Here is a 16,665-nt window from a genome sequence, read left to right as displayed (position 1 = left end):
TACTCTTCAGAAAGCCTAAACCCTAAATAGTATAACCTTATACTGTAGAATATTCTGCTTAAGCTTGAATGTGCTCCAAAACTGAGCTCTGTTGACTCAGTTGAATTGCTCGCCCGAGGCACTGGTGCCTGGACACATACACATAATTAGGAAAGGTCACTGTGCCTCCTGTCTTGTCAACAAAATCACTTCAAGATGACAAATTCTAGCTCAGGCAGGCAGAGTCGAACCTCCCTCAGAAACCCTTGCCAATCACACACCAGCAGGGGTGTCTAGCCTTAGGTAATTTATAATTATCCCTTTACATGCAGTACTAATAGGGCAAAGCATAACAATGAGCCATACATTGGAGCATAAAAACCTGAAAACAAGCCAAAATGGAGTAATCTTGTCTTTTTTAGGGAGAATGAACCAAGGATGGGAGCTCATTTTTAAATAAAAATGCAGCAATGTCTTAAAATTTAATATTTTCTTACTAATGTAAGATACAAGAAAACAGAGATGCATTTTATTTTTTATAACATAAATTATATTAAAGAAAAAAAAAACATTTTCATCATATGTTGCTCTTGTATGTTTTCAAATAAGTCAATAATTTGTCACAATAATAATAAAAAGTCTTTAATTATTGTGGACAACCACACAAACAATTTGGGTGAGTTTCTGTAAAATGTACGAGTTGTAGTCACTGTGTTTGTCAAGGTCAGTTGGCAGATATTTTGTTAACAGACAGACTGAACACAAGCTAAAACATCATCGTCTACCTTTTGCTTTTTGTGGGTGATAACTAAGATTTTGGAGGTAAAGCTAAGTCCGATCAGAGAAGATGTCCATTCTGATATGGGTTGGAAATGTCTCATATATAATCAAATCCCTTCCATTAATCCATCCATCATTCCATTGTTACATAAATACAGAGTCTAATCAAACTGTGTTGAACTGAGCGTCTGTGATGGACTTGTGAGCTGTCCAGGGTGTGGCCCGCCTCTCGCACAGTGACTGCTGGATATGGGCACCAGTGACCCTCATGGCCCGAAAAGGAAGACGCAGGTAAAGTGGATGGATGGATGGATGGATGGATGGATGGATGGATGGATGGATGGATGGATGGATGGATGGATGGATGGATGGATGGATGGATGGATGGATGGATGGATGGATGGATGGATGGATGGATGGATGGATGGATGGATGGATGGATGGATGGATGGATGGATGGATGGATGGATGGATGGATGGATGGATGGATGGATGGATGGATGGATGGATGGATGGATGGATGGATGGATGGATGGAAGATAGCTTTGTCTCTGAGTTCATGAACATCTCAGACTGCTGAGATGAGTGCTTATTTTTTTGTTAGTTTTGTTTTTAAAGACTTCCATTCAGCAGACATGTTGGCACAGTCTTGCCACAATGCTTTAGTGGATTATTGTGAAGTTGACATCAAACAACAAAAAACAGAAATTGACCACTCAGAAACACAAAAGTCTTGATTTGGACCGAGTACGAGGCTTGAGATCAGAGTGAGGCACTTCTGTTGTAGAGTACTTCCCACTGTTTGGAGCTCTGAACGGTGGTCTAAATCTTCTAAACGTCAATTTGTGAAGAACAGGCATTGTTTACATGCTGATCATTGTTTACATGCTGATCATTGTTTACATGCTGATCGTTCTAACTGTACAACACTGAATTTGATTAAAAATTAGATTAAATTTGGATGTATCAAATTTAACTCCACTACAATAATTTTATTACAGTTTGATTTAATTAGGCTGAATTGATTTGAATGTAATTTGACTTTAATTGTCTTATTTGTTTATAAAATGACCTACAATGTAATTAGTTGTGAACTGGTGCAATGTAATACAGTTATTAATACTACTTTCCTTTTTGTCTTAGCAAATATGCTATTTTACAAGATTTTTTTGTTTTTCCAAATCCTGCTGTCTTGACTTTAAGTAATATGAGCCCACTTCAATTGGAGGCTTCAGTTGGCTTTAGGCTCTCATCTTGGACAAGCCTGTGGCCTCACAAGTGTTACAACGTTGGTTAACAGAGAATTGATCAAACTCTGGAAATGTCAAAGTGGCATTTTGTGATGGGATTTCTTAAGGGTTCCAATGAGTCAATTAAGGCCTAAAGTGAAAAACTTTTTCAGACTTTACACGTATAAGGATCTCAAGATTTTCACACAAACAATTAAATCAGTTGGTTTTGATCCATGTTTATTAAATGAATCAAAGGTGCATCTACATTTCAAGAAAAAAAAACTCCTTTTTTATATCTTAGCAGTAAAAGTTAACAGATGTTTGAACGCAAACGTATCTGCCACAAGCACCACAAAAGCTAAACTTAAAATGCTATTTAAAATTTAAAATATTAAAAATTTACCGTTTCATTTTATACTTTTTACTTTGCTATTTTGGGTTTTGTTCCACCTCATGTACCACATGGGATGGAAATGACAATAAAGTTGATTTGAACTTGAACTAAAAATCTGAAACTGATCAAATCTTACAAACTCCAATTCCCATCAAATCACCTTCACTTGATTCCTAAGGTCCTTTCTCATTGCATGCCCCTCACACCTTCCATCCAGTCCAGTGTATGATGAAGTGGAAATGGCTTTCACATTGCTCCCTGGTGGCCTTACTAAGGAACTATTAATCTATGGCTCTCCATATTGCATTCAGATCCGCCTTCCCCAGCCACCACCTGGCCTGAAGTAAAGGCCAAGAGAGGACCCAGAGGACAGGACAGGCTTTTATTATGAGCTGCTCCAAGACACCTCTAGGCTTCTAAGCACTTCCTCTGACAGTGACTGATGGCCAATTAACCGTTTGGAGAAGAGTATTGATCACTTTTGGAGAACAGGAAGAACCTGAAAATATTTCCTTACCCACAATTATTCTCACAGTAAAACGAGATGTCATGACAGGGCACCAATACCAAAAAAGCACAAGAAAAGTCACCTCTCCTCCAAGTCTTTTAACTATTTCTGATCCAGGTTACTTGATATTGTATTTCTAAGTTAAGTAATGTAAAGTGCTATGTGTTGTAATCATTGTATGTTCCCATACAATGGAAAAATTAGTTCTCTGCATTTAACCCATCACACGTGAGATACACCCAGGTGGAGCAGTGGACAGCTACGCAAGACTGGGAGATTACAGTAGACCAGTGGTGTAGTTTACGTGATACGCGGGTATAGAGAGTATACGCACTAGAAAAGCATAAGATTTTCAGTATACCCACTGAAAAGTGTCCAATGATACATGACATATCATTAGGCATGTGTCATTGATATGTTAAACTGCAGTTAAACACTTCCGTAACAATCTATCGGTATGTAGAGCTTGTTTATTACATTTGCTTATCCAGCAAATTATTGTATAATTCTGTACTTACTACTTAATACTTGAACATGTTTTGCTTTTATAAATTCTGTAAGGTTTTTAATACAAAGCCAACTGTTGTACAAAGTTTGTTGTTCATTTATTCAAATATTAGCGTCAGAGATATTTGGAATGTTCAATATGCTTAACACTCAAAATAAATTGACGATTACATTGTACTAACCAGTGTACTTTTAAAGCACAATATACGGACCGACCGCAGTAAAGGTAGGTTTACGTTGGACATTAGCGCTCCATGGCTTCAGCTGTGTCCAACGTAAAACTAACTTTACCGCTGTGTACCCACTACAAAAATGAAGACCACACCACTGCAGTGCAGTAGACGTCTTGCTCAGGGACACCACAACATTGTGGGAAGGGCGGGGAGTTGAACAGTGACTTTCTGGTGCCAAGTCGGCTGCCCTACCTCTACCCCATCTCGGCCCGTACATTCTCCCTCCACTGCGAGGGAAGTTGCAATCTCATGAATTGATCAGTGATTTGTGACGTATAACATGACTGAACAAGGCACAGGCATCACCATAACTTATTACAATCTCATGCGGCTACATAAAACGGTCTTTTCTTTTGCAGTTTCTCAGCCTGATAAACACTCGACAGGTTTTTTCTTCACTGCCGACAGCTGGTTCTGATGACACATGAATGAAAGTTAAGAGTGGTTATCGACTGCAGCGTTTAGGCAACACTTACAGTACGTGTCACTCATGATGCCCTCATATGAATTTCCAGTAAGCAGAGTCCAAACTAAACCATAGCCGACCAGTTTATTGGTTAATAACACTCAGCCAACTCAAGGCCAACAGAAAAATGACAGCAGTGCCTTTTGGCAGCATCAGTACTTTATTCTGTGACTGACCTCCTGGATTCAACGCCAACCTTCACACGACCCATGTTTTTTGCTGAGGTGATTTTTCCCCTCCTACAAGAGAGCACAGTGACACCCAAGGTTGAATGTCAGCTCTGCGTTTTATTTTTGCCCATTGACAGTAAAAGTAAAGAGGAGACCCAGAGAAGTGAACATTCAATTAAAGCCTCCAGCAACCCTAACCTCAACCCCAGCCCCAACTTCTCTCTGGTGGCTTATGGATCGCCGTGAATGGTCGCTTGGACAAGATGGTTGGCAGCAACGATGGCACACAACAGCTGAGATGGAGACTACAGGTCAGCTTTCTGTGCTACCTAGATGGAAAAGCACAAATTGCAACTGCGGTGAGCTGCATTTGAAGAGAGAAAGAGTCTAAGCGATCTCACATGGAGCTGAATCACAGAAATGGGGGTAATTGAAACAAAAGGGCAGAGTTTGACAAAGATGTAGTGCCTTCTGAGAGCCTCTGCACAGACTGCAGAAAATAACACCCAACTCCTCCCCTCTTCAAGGTTCATCCTCCCCGTGTCCTCCGTAAAGGCTGCGTCCTTCCTTTGCTTTTCAAGACGGCCATTTGCAAATGATAAGTGCAGGGACACGGCTTGGTGAAAGATAAGGCACCTGATCGTCAAGGCACCATTTGTCACCTGATCGAGCGCGCTCCAGTACTGTTTAAAGCTGACCTGCATTGACATGCACCGTTTACCTTTTATTTGTTTATTCTGAACTATTATCTTTGCCTTCATTAATCACCACGACTCAAACTGAGGGGAAATTACTTTGCAGAGTTTGGACAGAGGGGAAAAAAAAAAAAATTCTTCAATTATCTGTGTTCTTTCCTGCGAGCAAATAAAAATGCAATATTTGGTAATTGAGTCCAGCAAAAAAGCAACTCGACACTGTCGCTGTGATACTGTCCATTTCAAACGTTGTAAGCGGCGTGAAATAATGAGCAATCGTACGCCCGAGGGGAGAAATCATTTGAAATTTTCTTTGTGTAATTGCTTTCTTGAACTATACGTTCTGCATTTTTATGCCATGCTAATTTTCTGTTTGAATATCAGCAGTTTGGAAACTAAATAGTCTGAAGTGAAACTTGCTTTCTTCTTAGTGTTCAAGCCTTCCTGTTTCTTGTGTTATTTGAATTTATCTCCAGTAACTCGAGGGAAGAAAAAAAAAAAAAAAAGCCTCTTTCTGGATACAAATCATCATTTCCCTGTAAAAAGACCATATCCCTGAAAATACATGATGATCATTTGCCATGCATTAGCTATGGGACAAAAACGAAGTGATTTTAAATTCCTTTGACCAGAAGGCAATTTCTCCCCCCAATAAATTGTGTTAATTTCAGCTTTTGCTCTTCTTATCACATTCTTTAGTCAGTCAATGAGGAGAGAGAGACAACTCTGGAATGATTCGCACAGTCATTCACAGTAGCATGATAAGACGTCTGGCAAAAGCATCTTTCTCTGATCGTAATAAGACGAGAACTCACAAATTGCGGTATTACGCAATAGATTTCGGCTTGTTGTCATTTAATGACCAACCCCTTGCATCATCACAAGATTTACACCCCGTGGAAATTGCTCTGAGGTGACGGCTCACACAAGTAGGAAGGTGCCTGATATTAAATCCCATGTTCCCTCGCTGAACCAGACAACAATTGCTTGGCAACGCTCTCACTGGGCAGAAGGGAAAAGCAAACACACGAAAAAAGGCAGATTTTTATTTTCTCTGCATCGACAGTTAAGGCTTGATGATATTTCAGAAGGAAGAAATAAAATATGAAGCAGCAGCAAACCAAAGTCTGAACAAATGGTTAACAACAGGAGCAACAGGAGTATACAGCACACACACAGCAGAAACACATGAATGCAAATCTTTGTGGAAACACCCTCCCACACACGCACAGATACACTTTGCATACTAAAAGCATCAAGAGGTGTGCACACCAAGGCAAAACAGAACAGTTTTTTTTTTTTTGGTTTTGTTTAGGCTCGAAGCTGAAGGTGCATCTCTCAGTCCGGTCAATCACAGCGCAGTGAAAGACAAAGTGCTCAGCCAGCTCAAACCTAGACTGACAGCCCCACCTTTATTACTGACTGAGTTATGTTTCCCTGAAAAGAGAAGACAAGCCAGCTTTGATACAGACGAGCGCCGAGTCAGCAGCTCGCCTCCATACGAGGGGGGTGGGGGGGCTATGGTTTGACTGATCTCAGCCGAGACCATCCCAGTTCCTGATGCAGAATGAATTGGCTTCCAAATTACCTCACCATCCATTTCTGGAACACGTTCAATAAAAACAAAAAAAAAAAGGGTAGCTGGAGTCTGAGTTGTGATGAGAGCTTTTTGGAAAAAGCCTGTACTGTCCAACAAGAAAAAAAGAAAAGGAGAAAAAGTCCAGGAGGATTTTTCAAAACAGAGAAGACACTAATAGAATTTCAACACCTCACACCTTCCCCACCATTACTACACCTGATGTTTTCTGTTTGAGGTCACGAGAAGGTTGTGATCTTACACCAGCAAGCAGCGAGCGAGCAAACAAAGAAACAGCAACGCACCGGGGGGAATTCACAGCCTTAAAAATTGACCTACATCTCCAGATCTATGGAGTTCAAGAGGTAGCCCAGGCATGCACAGAGCACCTAGAACACACAACCTCCACAAATAAATACATCAATGCTCAAAATAATACATCTCTTAACTTCTGAGCACTTAAATCAGACACATAAGCCAAACCAATTGTCAACATCGGGTGCTATAAAAAACAATTTGTAAACACTGCCATATACTATTAATCCACAAGGTCCCTGGAGCGTGACTATTTATTTAATCCTACTATATATTCATAATTATACGATTAATGCAAGCAGAATACCCTCTTAAATCATCATTTTGGTGTCATGTTGGAGACACGGTTACAAACCGTCTTCTGTCCAAACCAAGGTTAACCAGTGAGAAGCAACACGAGGCAAACGATGCGAGGACTTCTTGCGCTGCGGGTTCGAGCAGCTGTTTCCAGCTGTGCTTCATGATGAGATTCAGAGTCACAGGAACGGGCAGAGATGTTGTTTTAAAAGACGAGCGGAGACATTTTGCATGGAGGCCAGCAGAAAAGTTGAATGCATTGATCAGGTAACAAATTTGAATGTCAAATGGTTGTGCTGAATGTTGCATGTAATAAAATTAACCTCCAAAGAAGTGTTTAAACAAAGCTGCAGCAAACTATTATCATGAAAGGACCTCGTCTTAGGACTGGCCTGCATGCTGCCACCAGCAGAAACTTCCCATCCTTGCACTTGGGGCTCACCTCACATGTCAGGGGTTGTTTCGTGCATCATTTGCATGCAATCTGGTGCGTGTGGCCAAAACTACATCATAAAATATAACTCACGCAGCTCGTGCACAGCTCAGTAAAGCTGTCACCGAGCTGCAAATGCAGCAGGAATGAGTCCTGACGGGGGGAGAAAAGTGGAGGTAAATGACCCTGGTGGTAGAATAAGAGATTTAAATAACTCAGTTTTAACTTTTATGGGCTGAATTTTGAAGAAGCTTGCTGAAGATGCGCATATCATTTTTTTATAGCTCCTCGGTTCACTCACTTCTGCTGCAGCCACCGTCACAAGCAGGTGTAGAGCAGAGACAACAACAAAAAGGTGAATAAACTGGGACATTATTCAAAATACACACATTAATAACACGTCAGAGCAACGAACGAGCGTCACAAGTTTGAACCTGGAGGGGATAAAAAAAAAAAAGCGTCATTTTCTTGCGTTAACCTCGTAAAGACTCGAGCTAACTTACGAGAGGAAAACAGCAGCTAGCCAAAACGATTTGAACTCCAGCGTGCTCCGTCACGCGCCCGGTTTCTCCCCGCGCGCGCGCACACACACACACACACACACACAACAGAAACAGCACGTGCGCGTTTCTTTTTTTTTACTACGCGTTAGCCAACAAAAAATAAAAAAATAAAAAAAAAGGGGGTGAGCTGAATTAAAAAGTACGAACTTACCAGCGGTGAAGGCGAAGCCGGCAAACACGAGCCAGAGCCCCGGGAGGAGAAGCGAAGCGCCGCCGCGGACAACAAGGCGGCCCGGAGACATCTTCGTGCTCTTTAATCAAGTTTCAAACAGGTAAACCAGGCGGGGGGTCCTTTTCACATCCACCAGTGCTCTGTTGCACTTTTCACGCCGCTGTTGTCCAAGTGTCTTCTCCTCCTTCAGCACATGCTCTCCTCCTGCCGCCGCGCGCTGCCCATCTGCATGCGGCTCGTGCGTGCTGGTCGCTCAGAACAACGCATCACAGGTGTGGTGATTAAACTGCGGCTTTCACTGCAAGCTGCGCTGTATCCACACTTACACACAAAGAAACTATCCGTGTCACTGAGACGAAACACTTCCGCGCCGAAGGGGAAAAAAAAAAATCTTCTCCCTCAAAAAACAAACTAAACAAACAAAAGGAGGAAGAAAGAAAAAAAAAAAAAAAGGCGAGCACGGGAAGAATTGGCACGGGAGGACGAGGAACATCTGCTCGCGCAGCGATGCTGGGGAGTGCTGGGAGAATCAGAGGTGTGCGCTTTAGAATGAGCGAAGAGGCGCAAAACCCGGAGCGGATCACGTCCTGGGAACGGATGGACCCGCTCCCCTTCAGGGAGAAGCGTTTAAATGTCATCAACTTACCGCGCGCGCCCGTAACGCACGAAAGAATGGAAATGAGATCACCTCGCAGTGTGTGTTTTTCATATCCTCTGCCTTACATGAAAATGATGGATATGCCATTTCAGCCCCGCATGATAGCAATCGCAGTGCTTTGCATACAAATTCGCACACGCGGAGCGCGCATCCGCGTGTCATTGAGATTCACTCGCGTCTGGTTTGTCTTGTGAGGGGTTTTGTGTGTGTGTGTGTGTGTGTGTGTGTGCTCTGCAGTGAGTGCATGATGGACAAACGCAGAAGAGGAAGGATGAGGATGAGGATTAGGAATGTGCGCCTGTCTGCAAACACAGCCCTGAACGGGACTTTTAATCCAGTGAGTGGTCAGAACAGGATCTGGTCTACATCCGGTTTGAAGGTTATTCAGTTTTAATCCCAGATATTGAATAAATGTTTATTATCTGGGTGTCCAAAAACTTCTTTAAAACGTCTTCAGCTGATCTGTGCTGCTGCCAGAGTTTTAATGAGAGATCCAGTTTCAGCTTCTCTCCACTGGCTCCCGGTCAAATTCAGAATAAAATTCAAAATCTTACTTCTAATAAGCTCTCAACAACCTAGCTCCATTTTATATCTTATTGTTCCATGTTTTCCTAACAGAGCATGTCGCTCTCAGGCTGCAGGTTTACTTGTGGTTCCTAGAGTTTCCAAAAGCAGAATGTGAGGAAGATCTTTCAGTTCTCAGGCTCCTCTCTTGTGGAACCAACTTCCAGTTTCTGTCCGTGAAGCTGACACATTGTCCAGTTTTAAGACTTTCCTTTTTGCTAAATCCTATAGTTAGGGTCGGCTTGGGTTTCCTGAGCCATCCCTTAGTTATGCTGCTATAAACTTGGACTGCTGGAGGACAAACTGACCACGTTTCTTCACTCTGCTGCTGTCGTTATTTACTCTTTTCTATCTGTTTTGTATTTCTACCTGTTTTTATTTGTAGTGTTTTCAATCCTTAACATGTGTTTTTTGTCTTTCTTCCAGTAGGTACACCTGCACCTACACCTGGACCTGCCATTCTGAGTTCGTTTGTTTCTCCTTCCTGTCCTCTCAAACCCGGTCGAAGCAGATGGCCGCTTGTCCTGAGCCTGGTTCTTCTGGAGGTTTCCTCCTGTTGAAAGGGAGTTTTTCCTTTCCACTGTTGCCATTGTTCTTGCTCAGCATGGGAGACTGCGACTAAGTGAAGATTCAACGCAGTCTGCCGCTTCCTTCCTTAGATAGATGACTTTTACTAAGTGTTTTTTGTATGTATGTGAACATTTCTGTTCAGTGTCATGAGACAACTTCTGCTGTGATTTGGCACTATATAAATAAACTGAATTAAACTGAATAAACATAAACAAAGTAACATATTTGGGGAAAAGTCCATCACAGGGTCCAGCAGCTCCACTGGTAACAAACCCTCTCTCTGTGGTGGTTTTCTGTAACTTTATCAGTCTCTCATATTATAGTGTCGGAGTTTTGCCCCACTATTCTTTACATCGTTGTTTCAGTACATGGTTTGTATTTATTTCTGCACAGCTCTCTTAAGGTCCCACCAGTGCGTTTCAGTCAGGGTAAGATCTGGAATTTAACTTTACAACACTTTTCCATTCTTATCTTTTTCAGCCGTTGTGTTGTAGATTTGCTTCTGTGTTTGAGATCACTGCCTGTTGCATCGTGGCCCAGTTTGGTCCAAGTTTTAGGTGTTGGACAGACGGTCTTTGATCTACAGAGGAGCTCATGGTCGACTCCATGACCGCACAGTGTCCAGGTCCTTTGGCTGGAAAACAATTGCCTCATTCTTCACAATTTATATGAGGTGTTTGTGCTGTGTTGTTTTTCTATTTATTCATTTTTGCCAAATATACACCCTGTGCATTATGGGTAAGCATTTTCACTTTTGTCTTATCTGCCCAAACTACATTGTTCTTGTGCTTCACTTTGACACAGATGGCAAACCCGAGTCATGCTGTCATGTTCTTTTTAGTTTTCTCCTTCCAAACACTTCCAAACAAGCCATTGTCCCGCCAGTTTCTAGCTGTCCTGCCATGAACTTTAACCTTTACCCTGCTAACTGAGGCCTGTAGAGTCTGAAATGGAGCTCTTGAGTTTCCTTCAGTTTTTATTATTGCACAGTCTGACATCAGGGTGAATATGCTAGCAAGATTGGCCAACGTATTAAATGTCTTTCTCTTGTGAATAATCTTTTTGTAGAATGGACTCCACGGTTTTTTTTTTTTTTTTTTTAATGACCCTATAATTCTTCTCAGATTGATGGGCAGCAACAATTCTTTCTCTGAGGTCATTCTTGTCGAACTGTGTTCACACACACACACACACACACACACACACCTCTCTATACCCCAGACCATCGACATAGAGACAAATCATCTCCCCCTTGTTCCGTTGCTCTCAATTGAAGCCAAAATGTTTTGGGGTTTGTGGGTGCTAAGTTCTGCTTACACACCCTTCCATCTCACCACCAGGTTGCAGCTGTCAATCACAGAGTAGCACCTTCCTGTAGGCCTCAGATAACTAACTGGCACTGAACAATTTGAAAAATGCATATTTTAACAAACAGCAACAATGTAGGAGCTACACAAACAAGCGAACATCAACGTCTAAAAATTGATCTAAAGTGTATTAGGATATTTTTTTAAATCATGATACTCTTCAGTTTTACTTGGAGGGGCGGGGCTTAAAGGTCTGCAGTCAGTCTAGCAGGAGGCACTTGTTCTTTGTGGCTTCAACTTCTGGCTTTGCAGGCTTCTTTCTAGTTAAAATATATTGATGCTTCCATTCAATAATATTGGATATTATATATATATATATATATATATATATATATATATATATATATATATATATATATATATATATATATACACACACAATATTGTCCCACTCCCCTCAGGCAGAAGGTTGAGGAGCATTAAATGCAGAACCACTAAGCTGAGGAACATCTTCTACCCTGAAGCTGTTAGACTCATGAATCCCTAGTCAGGATTATCACTGTGAAAAAAAAAATCACTGTAAAGCCACTTGATTGTTGATATGTGCTGCTGACTATCCAAGATGCTGATCTCATGCTGCTGATTTATTTCAAGTTTCTGTGTTCATTCGTCCTCATCTGCTCAAACAGACTCATGCTCGTGCTGCTGTTGTTCGGCGCATTGTTTTGTACTACTAGTGCTTAGTGTATTCTTAGATTATCGTAGTTCTTAGTTCATATCTTAGATCTTAATACTGTTTTTCTTTACAATTTGTATTTTTGGTGGATGTTACTAGGACCCTGTGTACATAGTTTCATTCCACCATATGTACCACATGTGGTGTGAATGACAATAAAGACACCTTGACCTTGATAAACTGACAAACTTTTATAGAGATGGTCACACTTGTGATGATCAGTTAATTGTATTTGATCAGCAGCACCTGTTTGCTACTTTCCCTCTTAAATTCTATGGTGGCAGGATACACTTTCTATTTCCATGCACTGATTTTCCATTTTGACTACGTTTATGATCTTTTGACAGATGCTCTACAGTCATATCTGTTTCTGCTATTCAAGGTTAGAGTTCAACATAGTCTTTTGGTCCTTTGCACCTGCTTTTGTATTGAATTTTATTTACAAACATTTATAAAATTGCTTTACTGGTATTTTATGTCAAGATAGCGATATGTCCTCACTGTGCGATGCCGTTAGGTGTCAGAATGTCTGCAGAGCACAGCTGCAACACAGGTAGATGTGAAACCGGTTAAAGTGCATTTCAACCAACCGGAGTAAAGGCTTGACCACAATGCATCATAAAATACTGACTTTGAGCATTTGTATCTGCAAGAAGGTCAGTAAGTAAGGACATCTGTTGTATGTTTTGTGATCTTGAGTACATATTTAAATAATTTCAGAAAAAAACAGATCCTTTTTATTATGCCCTCATTTGTAAACCCCCCCCCCCCCCCCCCTCAGATTTGTCATTTATGAGTTTGCTCGAAATGAGCTCTCTCGTTCTACTAATCTAACTTAATTTTCCTAAGTCTGTTGCTTTTTTTCCACCATTTTCTGGAAGCGATGAGCCACCTTTTCACTCTTTACTGCACAGAAATTGACAGCAGATTAATAATTACGTTCAAAGGAGGGCTTTGTTTATCCATTTCTCCACTCCCACATATAGTCGCAGAATAATAAGTGGAAGCGCAGCGCTGGTCCAATGTCTTACCAGCTAATTATGGGTCTCATGTAGATGGATGATTCCTTAGATAGAGCTGCAGCTATTATAGCCTGCAAACTCATTAAGCCCTCTCTCTGTCCAGCATCCCCCCTTGCTAAAGGTCAAAGTCGCTGTGAGAATGACACCACCACGCACAGGCTCTTGCATGCACACGCAGAAAGCCTCACAGCCGTACAGTTCCCAATCAAACCCTCGAATGTGAGGGAGGTAGATGCAAGGCAGCCAAATGGAAAAGAATGACTCAGCCTTGGTCACTGGTGAGGTTGCTGGTAATGATCTCTCTCATTCTATTAATCTGTTCTGAGTCCTATCAGGCAATGCAAGCTGCAGCTTGTCTCTTCCAGTCTCTGCATGTCCTTCTCGTTTTAATTTTTGTATTTTTTGCCTGAAAAAGCACTTAAACTACATGCATTTCAAATGAGGATTAGAAGAGGTATATACATTCAAATCCATATGTATTTCTATTATCCGCTTACGGGAAGGAAATTGGGCTTTCTCTGTTTTTAAGGAATTGGGTTTTCTTTCTCTGATGCATTTTGCAGAGTGAAAATAGGGCATAACCTCTTCTTGCACGGCCCCCTCATCCTCCTCTGCTTCCTCAATCAGCCCTCGATGAACAATCACAGCTCTTTTGGGAGTTGACACATGCAGTTGTTCATCGATCTGTGGTGTTGTAATTAATTTTCCCCCCGTCATTGGCTTGAGTTACAATATCCCAAGACTAGCAGCAGCTCGTTCTCACGCAATCAATCACGAACCCAAGACAGAACCATCATTTCTGTCGTGGCGTCTTGAATGAGTCTCGGCAGCCGTGATTTGAAGGGACAAGCCCGATGACCTGACAAGTGTTGGGAAAACACACAGGATCGTTTGTGTTCTCACCATCCCTCCATAAACGGCGCCACTCGTTACGTATGCAAACTATAAAGAGAACTGATTCTCTTGGTCGATGCGCATCGATCTGAAGAAGGTGTCCGGCGTGAAATTAATATTATTTATTGTTTACAAACAACACAGCAAGTCCCTGGAGGACGGGGATGGGGCACAGGCCATGACTGTCTTGCATCCTGGCACCAGAGAGAGAAGGGTGTATCATCTTGCTTCATGACCACAGCTTCACGGCCTATTGTTTTGTTTATATCAAATTAAACTGCAGTGCTGCTCCAGAGAGATATAATTGACCACAGTCTTAGATTAAATGACTGTAAAGATCTTAATAAGCCATCAGCGGATTGCATATTACATTGCAAAGCACTTATGAGGATGCAGTCTAGTGAGAATGAAATTGTGGTTCAGATTTGCACGCCGCAGCACTTTCGCCATTAATTACATGCAAAATAACTGTATGATGATCAATAGTGTATCAATTTAATTAAACATTATTGATATGGGGTTAGAAAAATTAATTAGAAGCCAAACGAGTCCCAGTGATGTTAAGAGAATACTTTAATATCACAGATTCTCTAGTGGGTCGTTTAAGCGTATCGTGAGTTATTCAGGTGGCCAAGTCCTCCACCCTCAAAGCACACTTTATCTGTGAGTACAATAAAATGCTATTGTCACCGCGACATCACTAACTCCTGCAATCTTACTAAAACTGTTACGATCTGCTGTGTTTAATTGAATGATTCCAGATAAAATAGCCACTAAGAGATCTCAGCACATCTTTGAGTGGAGGAGAAATGAGAAGTGAGAGATAAAGGGAGGAAGAAAGTGAAGGGAAGGAGCAGCGAGTGTGGATGGAGGATGAAGGTCTCTCATTTCAGCAGCACAGACTGCTGATGAAGCTGAACTTCCAATATCCCGCCACTTCAGCTCTGATGATTTCTCAATTTTACAGATATGGCCCGAGAATATGATTTGATGAAAATGTAAAATGGACTAACCAGCAAATCATTTGAAATGGGCTGCATTTTAATCCACGACTATAAATCAAAAGCAGACACTCCTAAAATTAAAGTGGATTTGGTGTGGGGGGCTTTTTTTTTTGTCTTTATTTGGAGGATTTAAGGGTTTCCTATTGTTTTCTTGAGATTTTCTTTAAAAATCTTTGCTGTACAAAGTAACTCCGATATGTTAGAATGAGAACCTTTTTTATTTTTATTTCCAAAATGCAAATTTAAACAATGTATTCATAGAATGTATTTTAATCTCAGATTCACTGTAATCTAAAAATACTGGAGTGTGTGTGAGGATTTTATATTCTCTCAATTTCTGGGTCATACATAAACTTATATTCTGTCTGCAAAATGAACTAAGTTACTTGTAATTCATCACAGCTGTGTGTCTAAACTGTACAATAAATGCTAGCCTGTTTTTTCCTCACTGAGTTGCCTTGCAGCTGTGTTTCAGGTGCAGGAGGGAAACAAGGGTGCAATTAGAGTCTAAAGAAATAAACCCAAAAAAGGTGCAGAAGAGAAATTAAATTAACACCTTGAATGACACGTTTTCCCGACGGCTGAATTAGAAACTATACATTTGCATATATGGATTAATTTTAAATAAACTGTGAAAAAATCTTTTTAAAAAAAAATGTGAGCACATGTAATTAAGTCCAGATGAAGTGTGACTTGTTCCAAAAAGATTCCGTGAGCTGTCTTAGGTTTTTATTTATTTTTTCAATTGAATCCCATTTTATAAATTCGAACTCCGAGATGCCCCTGGAAGAAAAGCAACAGTATGACTTCACTGGAGCTGTTTTTACTTAACAATGTGCGACAGTGACAAGTGTCAAACTAAACTTACCACCCGACACGTTTTTCCTCCTCATCTACAAGTCAGTATTTCCACCTTCAAAAAAAGACAAAGATTTCCTGATATGTACTTCCTGGACTGACATTCTCTTGTTGTTTGAAACGTTACATTGTCTAAGCGTACATGGGAGAATGATGTTGAATGTTTTATGACTCCCTGCTTTTGTTTCTGTCCTTCTCGGAGCCGCTCTGAGACTCCGACACGACACGAAACATCATCACCCCTGAATTTAATGGTGTGAGGGTAACACAGAGGTTAGTCACATGTGAAGAGCCTCCTTCTAAAGTCTTTTAAAACAGGGAAAATGTGACTTAAAATTGTAAAACCTAAAGAAATAGTTCAGGTTTTTTGAAGTGAGTTGTGAAGGTTATGAACAGCTAATATATTACCGGTTAATAGCTTTTTGAACAATCTCAGTTTAAAGAAAGAAAAAGGTTTATTCAGGCAGACTAATGGCCAGTCTGAGTTAAAACAAAACCAAAGCAAATCAACTTCTTAAAAACAGCTCCAAACATTTAAATATGTAGTTCTGCTAAATAAATCCTTGCACTTTTGTTTGTTTTAGCTAAATCAGGTCTTATCAGGCCTCTCTTGTAGATGAGTCCTTGAGGCTCAATGGGATTTACCTGTCTATATAAAGGTTGAATGAAAAATAAATCTATGAACTTTTGTTTGTTTTAGCTAAATAAATCTATGAACTTTTGTTTGTTTTA

At 40.8% G+C, this 16,665-nt stretch overlaps 1 protein-coding gene across 1 annotated transcript in view; it reads right to left on the bottom strand.

Annotated features, from left to right (window-relative positions):
* Window positions 1-8,390, bottom strand: part of unc5a (unc-5 netrin receptor A) — a 256,125-nt gene extending 247,735 nt beyond the window's left edge. Inside the window, exon 1 of the mRNA XM_037675082.1 lies at window positions 8,300-8,390. Within this exon, the coding sequence (XP_037531010.1) occupies window positions 8,300-8,390 (91 nt within the window). The remainder of the gene's footprint in view (window positions 1-8,299) is intronic.
* Window positions 8,391-16,665: the final 8,275 nt, after the last annotated feature.

The sequence above is a fragment of the Nematolebias whitei genome, chromosome 4, assembly GCF_014905685.2.
Source record: "Nematolebias whitei isolate Nwh7 chromosome 4, NemWhi1, whole genome shotgun sequence".
NCBI lineage: Eukaryota > Metazoa > Chordata > Actinopteri > Cyprinodontiformes > Rivulidae > Nematolebias > Nematolebias whitei.
Note: the sequence above shows the minus strand (reverse complement) of the source record. Positions and strands in the feature narration are given on the sequence as shown.